The sequence below is a fragment of the Pleurodeles waltl genome, chromosome 3_1, assembly GCF_031143425.1.
Source record: "Pleurodeles waltl isolate 20211129_DDA chromosome 3_1, aPleWal1.hap1.20221129, whole genome shotgun sequence".
Lineage (NCBI taxonomy): Eukaryota > Metazoa > Chordata > Amphibia > Caudata > Salamandridae > Pleurodeles > Pleurodeles waltl.
Window position 1 is genome coordinate 1,405,856,965 of NC_090440.1, and position 13,457 is coordinate 1,405,870,421.

The following is a 13,457-nucleotide window of genomic DNA, read 5'->3' on the forward strand; positions in this document are numbered from 1 at the left end:
GATACACATGCTGTGCATAGACTATTAAGCAGTTATCTCCCCAAAAGCGGCGGTTTAGCCTGTAGGAGTTGAAGTTGTTTGAATTAAAGTTCTTAGTACTGCTTGTCCTACTGTGGCTTGTTGTGTTGTTAACACATCCACGCAGTAATGTTTAGTGAATGTATGAGGCGTAGACCATGCGGCTGCCTTACAGATTTCTGTCATTGGTATATTTCCTAGAAAGGCCATTGTGGCGCCTTTCTTTCTAGTGGAGTGTGCCTTTGGTGTAATAGGCAGTTCTCTCTTAGCTTTAACATAACAGGTTTGAATACATTTAACTATCCATCTGGCAATGCCTTGTTTGGATACTGGATTTCCTGTATGAGGTTTTTGGTAAGCTACTAACAATTGTTTTGTGAAACTGTTTGGGTCTATCAATGTAGTACATAAGAGCTCTTTTTATGTCTAATGTATGTAATGCTCTTTCAGCTACAGAGTCTGGTTGTGGAAAAAACACTGGGAGTTCCACAGTTTGGTTTAAGTGGAACGGTGATATAACTTTTGGCAAAAATTTGGGATTTGTACGTAGAACCACTTTGTTTGTGTATTTGTATAAAGGGTTCCTTTATGGTAAAGGCTTGTATTTCACTTACTCTTCTGAGACATGTGATAGCTATTAGGAAGGCTACTTTCCAAGTTAAGTATTGCATTTCATAAGAGTGCATGAGTTCGAATGGTGGACCCATGAGTCTTGTTAATACAATATTGAGGTTCCACGAAGGAACTGATGGTGTTCTCGGTGGAATGATCCTTTTTAGACCCTCCATAAAAGCTTTTATGACTAGGATCCTAAATAGTGAAGTTGAATGTGTAATTTGCAGATAAGCTGAAATTGCTGTGAGATGTATTTTAATGGATGAAAAAGCTAACTTAGATTTTTGTAAGTGTAGTAAGTAGCTTACAATGTGTGTAGAGGACGTGTGTAATGGTTGAATTTGATTATTATGACAGTAATAAACAAATTGTTTCCATTTATTTGCGTAGCAGTGTCTTGTAGTAGGTTTTCTAGCCTGTTTGATGACCTCCATACATTCCTGTGTGAGGTTTAGATGTCCTAATTCTAAGACTTCAGGAGCCAGATTGCTAGATTGAGCGATGCTGGATTCGGGTGTCTGATCTGCTGTTTGTGTTGAGTTAACAGATCTGGTCTGTTTGGTAGTTTGATAAGAGGCACTACTGACAGGTCTAGTAGTGTTGTGTACCAAGTTTGTCGTGCCCAAGTTGGTGCTATTAGTATTAGTTTGAGTTTGTTTTGACTCAGTTTGTTTACTAGATATGGAATGAGTGGGAGAGGGGGAAAAGTATAAGCAAATATCCCTGACCAACTCATCCATTACACATTGCCCTTGGAGTGAGGCTGTGGGTACCTGGATGCGAAGTTTTGGCATTTTGCGTTTTCTTTTGTTGCGAATAGGTCTATTTGCGGTGTTCCCCAGTTTTTGAAGTAGGTTTGTAGTATCTGGGGATGAAGTTCCCATTCGTGGATCTGTTGGTGATCTCGAATGAGATTGTCTGCCAACTGGTTTTGAATTCCTGGGATGTATTGCGCTATTAGGTGAATGTGATTGTGATTCGCCAAATTTTCTGTGCTAAGAGACACAGTTGTGATGAGTGTGTGCCTCCCTGTTTATTTAAGTAATACATTGTTGTCATGTTGTCTGTTTTGACAAGAATGTGTTTGTGGGCTATTAGCGGTTGAAATGCTTTCAACGCTAGAAACACTGCTAGTAGTTCTAGCTGATTTATGTGAAGTTGTTTCTGCTGAGTGTCCCATTGTCCCTGGATGCTGTGTTGGTTGAGGTGTGCTCCCCACCCTACCATGGAAGCATCTGTTGTGATCACGTATGGAGGCACTGGGTCCTGGAAAGTCCGCCCTTGATTTAAATTTATATGATTCCACCATTGTAGCGAGGTGTGTGTTTTGCGGTCTATCAACACTAGATCTTTAGTTGACCCTGTGCTTGTGTCCATTGTGTTGCTAGGCACTGTTGCAAGGTCCGCATGTGTAATCTTGCGTTTGGGACAATGGCTATGCATGAGGACATCATGCCTAGTAGTTTCATCACTAATTTTACCTGATACCTCTGGTTTGGGTGCATGTTTTGTATTACGTTTTGGAATGCTTGTACCCTTTGTGGACTTGGAGTGGCAATCCCTTTTTTTGTGTTGATTGTTGCTCCTAAGTATTGTTGTATTTGACACAGCTGTAGGTGTGATTTTTGGTAGTTTAGTGAGAAACCTAGTTTGTGAAGGGTTTCTATGACGTATTTTGTGTGTTGAAAACACTGTTCTTGTGTGTTGGTTTTGATTAACCAATCGTCTAGATACGGAAATACGTGTATGTGCTGTCTTCTGATATGTGCTGCTACTACTGCAAGGCATTTTGTAAATACCCTTGGTGCTGTTGTTATCCCGAATGGTAACACTTTGAACTGGTAATGTACTCCTTGGATTACAAACCTTAAGTATTTCCTGTGTGAAGGATGTATGGGTATATGGAAGTACGCATCCTTGAGATCTAATGTCGTCTTGTTGTTTGAGCAAGGGGATTACGTCTTGAAGTGTCACCATGTGAAAGTGATCTGATTTGATGTAAAGATTTAGTGTACTGAGATCTAATATGGGTCTTAGAGTTTTGTCCTTTTTGGGTATGAGAAAGTACAGGGAGTAAACCCCTGTTCCTTTCTGATGATTGGGTACTAGTTCTATTGCATCTTTTTGTAACAACGCTTGGACCTCTACCTGTAATAGATCCATGTGTTGTTTGGACATGTTGTTTGTTCTTGGAGGCACATTTGGTGGTAATTGTAGGAATTCTATGCAATAACCATGTTGGATGATGGCTAGGACCCACGAGTCTGTTGTTATTTCCTCCCAATTTTGGTAAAAAATCTGTTAGTCTCCCCCCCACTGGTGTTATGTGTTGGGGATTTGTGACACTGATGTCACTGTTTGTTTTGAGGGGTCTTTGGAACTTCCCTCTAGTTTTAGGGAACTGTCCACCTCTGTATTGTCCCCGAAAGCCTCCTCTCTGATACTGGCTCTGGTATGTGGGCCTGGTTTGTGAGGTTGAGGGTTCTGTGGTTTGGCCCCGAAACCCCCCTCTAAATTGTGTCTGCCTAAAAGTGCCTCTGCTCTGTGGGGAATAGAGCGCGCCCATGGCCTTGGCCGTATCTGTATCCTTTTTCAGCTTCTCGATTGCTGTGTCCACTTCCGGCCCAAACAACTGATGTCCATTAAAAGGCATATTAAGCACAGCTTGTTGGATTTCGGGCTTGAATCCTGAGGTGCGTAGCCATGCGTGTCTCCAAATTGTGACCGCTGTATTTACAGTTCTTGCAGCTGTGTCTGCTGCGTCCATTAGCGATCGTATCTGGTTATTCGAGATACTTTGGCCCTCTTGCACCACTTGTTGTGCACGCTTTTGGAATTCTTTGGGCAGATGTTCAATAAAGTGCTGCATTTCATCCCAGTGGGCTCTGTCATATATTGACAGCAAAGCCTGTGAATTGGCAATGCGCCATTGATTGGCTGCTTGTGCTGCCACTCTTTTTCCCGCTGCGTCGAACTTGCGACTTTCTTTGTCAGGTGGTGGTGCATCTCCGGAGGTGTGTGAATTCGCCCTTTTACGTGCTGCGCCTACTACTGAGTCAGGTGTCAGTTGCTACGTGATGTACATAGGGTCTGGTGAGGGAGGCTTGTACTTTTTCTCCACCCTAGGAGTGATGGCTCTGCCTTTTACGGGTTCTTGAAATACTTGCTTTGCGTGTTTCAACATTCCCGGTAATATCGGAAGACTCTGGTACGGACTATGTGTAGACGACAGAGTATTAAATAAAAAGTCGTCTTCAATCGGTTCAGCGTGCAGTGTCACGCTGTGAAAAGCAGCTGCTCTGGACACCACCTGTGTGTAAGCAGTACTGTCTTCAGGTGGTGATGGTCTTGCTGATAACAGTCTGGACTATTATCTGACACAGGCGCATCATAAAGATCCCATGCATCTGGGTCATCTTGGCTCATCCCTGTGTCGTTGGAGACTGCATCATAGGTGGGCTAGCAATTGGTGATGGTTGCGGTGAGCGCTGTGGTGATGGTGGCGGAGTTACTTGTTTTGCCACCTTTGCCTGTGGTTGTTTATATTTATCTTGGAAAGCAAGTTTCCTTTTCATCCTTATAGGAGGGAGAGTTCTTACATCCCCGTCTCCTTTTGGATATGGAGCCTTCTCTGTGTATAATCTGGCTAACCTGCTTCTAGCTCTTGTCCGAATTTATGGCTTTGCATTTGTGTGGAAAGCCCTTGTTCCTCGGTGTAGGAACTTGTTTTCGGCTCCGAAGCCGGATGTTTCGGTATCGAAACCTTTTCAACAGTCTTTTTCGGCTCCGAAGCCACTTTTTTGAGTTTCGGTGCTCCGATCTCTCGGTGCCGACTCATCTCGGTGCCGGTATCTCGATGTCGAGATTGTTCTGAACCAGTGTCTCGGGCCGAGTCTGTTCTGTGCCGGTATCTCGACAGGAGTCGGATGACTTCGACACATGTGTGCCCTTTTTCGGTGCCGATGGACGGTCACCGATTTTTTGGGTTAAGCCATGGCCTGCCGGCGGTGGCGTCCCCTGGGCTTTGATGATTTTTACGTGAGTTTTGGCCGGGGCTGTTTTACTCACGGTTTTCAGCGTCTGTTCTGTTTCGGCCTCGTCCGAGTCAGCAATGGAGAAGGTTTCTTCTTCCTCCAAGTCGTGGTGTCCTGATGGCGCTGACACCATTTGAAGCCTTCTTGCTCTCCGGTCCCTCAGTGTTTTCCTCAACCGAAACGCTCGACAGGCCTCACAGGTATCCTCTTTGTGTTCAGGAGACAAACACAAATTACAGACCAAATGTTGATCTGTGTAAGGATACTTGTTGTGGCATTCGTGGCAGAAGCGGAATGGGGTCCATTCCATTAGTCTTGTAGACGCTTGTGGTCGGGCCGACCAGGCCCCGTCGGGGAATCGAAACCCCGAAGGGCCACCGGAGCTCTTCAAAATTTGGTGTCGATCTGCGTTAACTAACCCGATACCGAACGCAAACAATAGTCGAATTTTCCGATATGTAACTAACTTTCCGAACCGAAACACGGAGCGAAGAGGAACACGTCCGAACCCGATGGCGGAAAGAAAACAATCTAAGATGGAGTCGACACCCATGCGCAATGGAGCCGAAACAGGAGGAGTCCCTCGATCTCGTGACTCGAAAAGACTTCTTCGAAGAAAAACAACTTGTAACACTCCGAGCCCAACACTAGATGGCAGGATATGCACAGCATGTGTATCTGCAGCTACACATGCCATCGAACATATATATATGTATATACAGGGAGTGCAGAATTATTAGGCAAGTAGTATTTTTGAGGATTAATTTTATTATTGAACAACCATGTTCTCAATGAACCCAAAAAACTCATTAATATCAAAGCTGAATATTTTTTGAAGTAGTTTGTAGTTTGTTTTTAGTTTTAGCTATGTTAGGGGGATATCTGTGTGTGCAGGTGACTATCACTGTGCATAATTATTAGGCAACTTAACAAAAAAAAATATATACCCATTTCAATTATTTATTATTACCAGTGAAACCAATATAACATCTCAACATTCACAAATATACATTTCTGACATTCAAAAACAAAACAAAAACAAATCAGTGACCAATATAGCCACCTTTCTTTGCAAGGACACTCAAAAGCCTGCCATCCATGGATTCTGTCAGTGTTTTGATCTGTTCACCATCAACATTGCGTGCAGCAGCAACCACAGCCTCCCAGACACTGTTCAGAGAGGTGTACTGTTTTCCCTCCTTGTAAATCTCACATTTGATGATGGACCACAGGTTCTCAATGGGGTTCAGATCAGGTGAACAAGGAGGCCATGTCATTAGATTTCCTTCTTTTATACCCTTTCTTGCCAGCCACGCTGTGGAGTACTTGGACGCGTGTGATGGAGCATTGTCCTGCATGAAAATCATGTTTTTCTTGAAGGATGCAGACTTCTTCCTGTACCACTGCTTGAAGAAGGTGTCTTCCAGGAACTGGCAGTAGGACTGGGAGTTGAGCTTGACTCCATCCTCAACCCGAAAAGGCCCCACAAGCTCATCTTTGATGATACCAGCCCAAACCAGTACTCCACCTCCACCTTGCTGGCGTCTGAGTCGGACTGGAGCTCTCTGCCCTTTACCAATCCAGCCACGGGCCCATCCATCTGGCCCATCAAGACTCACTCTCATTTCATCAGTCCATAAAACCTTAGAAAAATCAGTCTTGAGATATTTCTTGGCCCAGTCTTGACGTTTCAGCTTGTGTGTCTTGTTCAGTGGTGGTCGTCTTTCAGCCTTTCTTACCTTGGCCATGTCTCTGAGTATTGCACACCTTGTGCTTTTGGGCACTCCAGTGATGTTGCAGCTCTGAAATATGGCCAAACTGGTGGCAAGTGGCATCGTGGCAGCTGCACGCTTGACTTTTCTCAGTTCATGGGCAGTTATTTTGCGCCTTGGTTTTTCCACATGATTCTTGCGACCCTGTTGACTATTTTGAATGAAACGCTTGATTGTTCGATGATCACGCTTCAGAAGCTTTGCAATTTTAAGAGTGCTGCATCCCTCTGCAAGATATCTCACTATTTTTGACTTTTCTGAGCCTGTCAAGTCCTTCTTTTGACCCATTTTGCCAAAGGAAAGGAAGTTGCCTAATAATTATGCACACCTGATATAGGGTGTTGATGTCATTAGACCACACCCCTTCTCATTACAGAGATGCACATCACCTAATATGCTTAATTGGTAGTAGGCTTTCGAGCCTATACAGCTTGGAGTAAGACAACATGCATAAAGAGGATGATGTGGTCAAAATACTCATTTGCCTAATAATTCTGCACTCCCTGTATATATATATATATATATATATATATATATATATATATATATATATATATATATATATATATATATATATATAATGAACATTGGGGATAATAAGAATGCAGATTTACTTACATGCTGAGCTCATGTGTAGTTAGTACAAACTAAATTTTGCAGTTAGCAGAGCCTTAACTGGTAACCTGCCCCGTGGGGAGAGGTCTGCGCAGCTCACACTCTTGCATTTCCAAGGGTCTGTAAATTATGCAATCTAAAATGAATGATGTTGTAGAATATTATGGGTTTTTAACTTGTATTTGACCATAATTTCATGTTTCATTATTTCAGCGCGGAAATGGGCTAGGAGAGTAACATTCTTACTGCAAAGTATAAAAAAATGTTTGAGGTAGAGAAAGAGGCGTTCACTATTTTTTTTAAATGAAACTATAGATTGGCTAAATTCACAATCCAACAGAATGAAAGTGAACTCGCAGATCAGAAATTGCGAAAGTGAAATCCTCAAACATTACAAAGCAGTAAATATGTGTAATGGAAGTGACAGAATTCCACATAGTGTGAAACTGTCTATTTTATTGGGGTGAAACACGAGCACATATTTTATGGGATTCGTTTTGGGGCCATTAATCAGGAGGGCTTGACTGTTATAAAATCAACACAACATGGAGAAGATGATGTTTTAAACTGCATAAACCCACACATATAATATAATAATGGATACAGGGCTAGTGTTTCCACCCTGCTCGATTGTCGGCAATCTTCCTGGGTAATGAAAACGAGCTAGTCGGTGTGGAAACACTTTAAAATGGCACTAAGATAAAACAGTACTGAAGAAGTGTAAATAGATGCACATACCAGTTTCTCAAAGGGCAACATTTGAAACATTATTCAAGGTACAACTAGCAGAGAAGCTATTCAGAATGCAAGTTCATACTGTTAATTGTATTAATGCTCTTGATTTGGATCACATTATCAGTGGTCAGCTTTCGGAATGAAGAATTCGAATTTTAAAAAGTTTCCACCAGACTGAAGTGTTTACCTGTGGTGCACAATAACTTGATGGGTGATTACTAGCTTAAACATTCAACCCACTTCGCCTTGCTTGCATCTCCCAAGTGCATTCTTCCAATCTTTAGGTTTTCACAGCTCAACTATATGCTTCAATAAATCAAATTTTAAAAAAAAATTTATAATAATTAACTAAAAGTGGACTCGTGTCGATTTCCATTGCACCTAAGTCTGTTCCCCCCAGACTAACTGAAATCCTTAGATGACCAATCAGTCAGGATTTAATGCGAGGAATTCAAGGTGAACCAGTGGGTTACTCTAAACAATACTTGGGGAGGGGGGGGTTTAATGCACGCTTTGAATGCAGCAAGCAATGAAAGGAACATGGGTGCTTACATGCTTCCAACAACTAATTCCACACCTAAAAGAGACTTGGTTTCTGTGGTTATAGGTACTGGGGCATAGGCAACACAATATCTCTTGACTTCAGCCTGGTATTAAAGCAATGAGAAACATTAAAGCAGCGGTAAATGGTCATGACGTCTACCGTACCTGTGATGATCATGAGGATGGTGTTGGTAGTGGAGGTGGTGGTGGTTGTTGTGGGAGGTGGGAGAGTTGTGAGGGGATCTGGATGAAAAACAAAACAAAAAGGAGAACAAAAAGCCAAATTAAAAATGAAATTAAAAAAATGCCAGCATGCTGAACACAACAATGAGTCACAATGAGAAATAAAAAGGGAGCGAAGGGAAGGAACAATGCAGTGTTTGTCTTTGTTCTAAAGGAAATCAGTTGAAGCGTTCAGATTGAACTGTGGGGGAAACAGGGTGTAGTTATGGCACCATATCCAAAGACAGATGTGCACAAAACCCTTTTCCCAGAAATGCAACTCTCTCTAGAACACGACAACTGAGAATAAGGTTCCTCAAGAAAGCATTAACGCCTGGTGTCGACATTGACTTCATTCATATGGCGAACAGTTCTGCTCCAGGGAAACCTTGATTCTTCTTGCCGCTGTATTATTTAATGATTTCTTATCCTTGATCCATCGCAACACTCAATTATAAACTGAATAAGCAACACCTTGCAAATGAGCACAGCTACTTCCATGCTGGCACCTCAATGAAAGAAGGCTAGAACTATTACATGCCTGTTTCTTCGTCACCCTTCCTTTCAGAAACGATTCTTTTTGTAGCACTTGCACAGTTCCTATAGATTTGCTTTCTAATTTGAATAAAGTAGGGGGCCATGACCCTGGCATTCTACTAACAGATTTAATGGAGTAGACATTCATCTGTTGACTGCTTTTATATTCCTGTTTTGTGAGCGGGGTCATCTAACTCGCGTATTCAGCTATAGTGTTGAGGAGATCTGGGACGTGTGTGCTCAAGACGTGTGCTGCACTCCAGTATTTGCAACAATACATTAAAACAAGAGAGAATGAGTGAGCACGGGTTTGAAGGGGGTAACACTTCTCTGCTCTTGGTGATTTCCTCCAATCAATATTTCATAGTGTACAACCAACACTTAACAGTTTAAAAAATTGAGTAAAATTACAAAAGTTCCAGACACCTATATATGGCTTTAATCCATCCCAACCACTGATCTCATGATTAACAGAAAAAAACTTACCACACTCCAATGGCAAAGAGAAATAAGCATACTTCAAACATGCATTTTAAATACAAAAAGATTTATAACGGAACATGTAAAGAAATCCAAAGTAACAGAAGCATATCCCTACTACTTACCGCTCACCACCATACACACCACTATCAGTAGTGTAACATAATAAAAACAATTAAGACCTACAGGCAATGCTCAGCAAAGATTAAGAATCGAAGCCGCTAATCACCGTTAACAAATGTAATTGCATACAAACAGCGGCCAAATGTAGCACGAAGTTAAAAACAAACTTCCCACTGTCACAATAACAGGTGCGACAACTTAACAAAAAAAGTGCACAAATTTGTCAATCAGGCACTTTTAGATGACTAATTCAAATGCAGGAAATAAAAAACTGCAATGATGGGAAATAAACATCAAACACACATTGCAAACTGGTGAATCCACATCACAAAAACCATGAAATGGACAGTTTGCCTCCAGTAGGTCTACTAAATGCAGGAATACTGATGTACTAAAGACATTTTTGTATTTAAGCAAGCTGTTAACCCATAAGAGAAATGAAGTGAAATGCACACATTTAAACCAAGGCACTGGGAGTCATTGGAAATATTAAAAATGTGTCAGTTCTAAGATTGCGATTAATTGTGACAAGGGGTTAGCTGAACTGAGTAATTATCGGGCACCTTGAATTTTCTACGCCATAAATGACCCTAAATGAAATAAAATGCTTTGTCTTTTTGTAAATGTATTAATTTATATAGATAGATTCAAAATCAAGATGGAGTTATTCCCATTAAAGATTTCTTAAATCAGTACTAAGTGGCCCACAGTCTGGCCCGTGAGGTTTTGACTTAAACCGACTTTTAAGAAATTAAGTCTAATTTGAACAAAACTCCCTTTAAATTAATTGGAAGACTGAACAAGATGCATATCTTCAGGAAGTCTACAGACACAAGCACCATGAGTGAGATCACTAATGTTTATGGTGGGGTAAATGGGGCTTATATTAGGAGACCGAACATAAATTTTATAGGCCATTACATAACCATTCAGAAACATCCATAGAGGAATTTATAAGCACAAGAGGCACGAGGAAAAGTCAGAGGAAATCCTAATTGGATTACAAGGCGGCAATGAGTGCACTCTCACTAAATTCCGTGTGAGGATCCAGTGAACCTCTGAAGACAAGGACATTGATACTGGTGGCTAAAGATTATATTGAAGCCTATGCGGTTATGAATATTTGCATTATGTCATACTCCCCCTTTGTGTATGGGAGGCAATTATGATAGTTGTGTCTGGCCAGCCAATGAAGCACCCGGACAGGCATTTATCCGCCACTATGAAGCCTGTGGAAAAAAAAAAAAAAAACAAGACAGAAATGTGCCATTCACAGGCAGTTTATCAAGTCTTGCTATGAATAAAAACATCTGTGGAAGGGGAGACCTGGGTTCAATACTCCTCTGGAGTCACAAAGCATTTTTCTAAGTGAGGCACTCTGAAGTGCACTGGAGGCAACAAAGACAACTGCTCAATTACGAACAAATTAGGCACTCTGTATAGGAGTGAGCCTTGAAGACTTTGGTTGCTGTAGCCAGGTTCCTCTAGCAACTGAAGTCATATTATGGTGATGAATGAGGCACCACCGAGGAAGAGTAAATCTCGTGCAACTCTTGCTTTATGCATTGAGATGCCCATAGCCAATACTGGTGTGTAGCAGCCTAAGGAAGTCTAGATGGTCACTCGTCGCTAACGTAAGATGGTTCAAACTGAATTTGATAAATGCATGGTCTTTACTAAGGGAACTCGCAAATATTCTTCTGTTAAATTCTGGGACGCTTGAAACACAGCAGTAATACTGTAACAGACTAAGGAGGTGTAACTTCAGTAAGTTCCCAACCAACTCATTTTTAAGACTTCCTTCTGGTGGAGAAAGAAGCAATGCCTGAACAAGACATATCATCCCACCATGATAGCCCCCAAATATCAAATAACATTTTCTGTTAGCCAGACCACGGAGAAGCAATCTCTGCAACTGGTGTTATCAGAAGCGCATGTATCAAAAGTCTACCAGTGATAAGTCATCACAGGAGGGGGTGAAAAGGATGAGTGCAAGGGACAGCCTTTTTGGGTGGCATTTCACATGCACGAGTGTAGAGGTAGAGCTTTGAATGTTACCAACTAAAAGATTCTGGGTTCTGGATGCCAATAGCCTTTCTTCACTAGGGAACATCACTGGGTTGTGGGAATCTGTAGAAAATATTTAAATAAGGGAGTGGCAGTGCAGAACCTATTGGGGTGATGTGCAAACAACTAGTCTTGGGAGAGCTACAGGGCATGAACCTTGGGACAGAAGCTACAGAAGGCCAAACTAAGATGGTACAGATTGGCAGCCTTGGTGTGGGGGCATCTTCAGATGATCAGCACAGGCGGGGGGTTAGTGTAAATCTACTGACACAGAGGTGCAGGCGATCAGTCTTATGGGGGACTGCATGAGATCGGCCCTGGGCATGGGTGCTCAAAGACAAACAGGAGAGAGTGCAGAATGCCAAACTCGGCGCGATGAAAGGGCAGGATACCTAAAAGAAGGTGGGGAGATGCAGATAAATGATCTTGGGGGTTTTGGGGATGGGGGCAAGAGCCAGACTCAGAAGGGTACCTCAAAAAGGAGAGAAGCCCCTGCCGTGCAGGGAGGGGCAACCCTCAGGGGACTCCCAATTCAGCCCAAAGCCAATGGATATCTGTGGGACATTCCCTCATCACATTCTGCAGTGGGTGAGCCCATCATTTTTCTTTATGTGACTGCAGCTACAAAGGATGGGTATCTCGTTTAGGATGTGTAGAGCAGAAGACCTGCACCAGCCGAGGTGAAGCAGCTCTGGATAGGAGGACCATCCCTTGGCCCATGTAAGGGTGGGACAGGCAGGGACAGTAGACGAACCATGCTTGGTTGAGGGGGGGCACGCTGAAGACGAGGCACATACATTACCCTCCTGGCACATATTTGGATTTCTGCAGACATCCATGGGCATTTAAATTAACATAGAAAAGGTTACCAGTGCACTATGTGCACCGCTTGGCCGCCCCCAACCCCGGGACTCCGCCCGCCAACAGGGATCCGGGAGAGCGCGAGATAGCACTGGTCCATTTCCGTGAAGCAATTATGTCAGACATGATTAAAAGCACCGAGGGGGCCGGGAGATGGAGCCTGCATCCCCCGCGGAGAGCTGCAAGTGCAGAGAGGAAAAAAATGTGCGCAGAAGCTGGAACACGCCGCAGAATAGGGCTGCCTTAAAAATAATCTTTACAAGGCAAATGTCATGCTCAAATTGATGGATATGTTCCGTTTTTAGACTCAAATGCAGACAGCAGATCTGTTTTTTTTCTCCTGTCAGTAAGAAACAAACAATGTGACCATCTCACCCAACTCCTTCTCCGTATTGTACGAAATTATTAAAAACATATTTCTGTACAGTGCTTTCTATAACAAACTGCAGTTTCATATCGCTGTGTTCAGCAGGGGTTCTGACTACCCAACCCAATAGCCCACGTATTATCGACCTCGAAGCAAGATGCGGTTTTATTAGCTATGTGTGATTTGCGTGTAGCAGGTGCATTGACTCACGTGTCATCTTTAGAGAGGCAGAAGATGTTTTGAGAAGCTGAACCCCGGTCGGCGGACTTTTGTCCTACAATTTCTCTTTTCTGGCAGCAGGGCGCACTTTTTACAAGTGTAGGGATTTGGTGGATAAAGTGGTTACATAGGGATCGCGCTCACAGCCCAGTAGAGACCCGAACAGAACCCCCCCACGACATCAACCCTGCCTGTATGCGCTCCCACCTACACACATTACTTGCACACATATTCCAACAAGACGGCTAC

At 42.7% G+C, this 13,457-nt stretch overlaps 1 protein-coding gene across 8 annotated transcripts in view; it reads right to left on the reverse strand.

The window, feature by feature from the left end:
• Positions 1-13,457, reverse strand: part of CADM1 (cell adhesion molecule 1) — a 572,409-nt gene that overhangs the window by 47,224 nt on the left and 511,728 nt on the right. For 4 of the 8 annotated variants that reach the window (XM_069224941.1, XM_069224940.1, XM_069224943.1 and 1 more), the window contains one exon: positions 8,498-8,575. The exons of the other annotated variants lie outside the window; for them this stretch is intronic. In XM_069224941.1, coding sequence (XP_069081042.1) covers positions 8,498-8,575 — 78 coding nt within the window. The remainder of the gene's footprint in view (positions 1-8,497; positions 8,576-13,457) is intronic. 8 annotated transcript variants of the gene reach the window in all.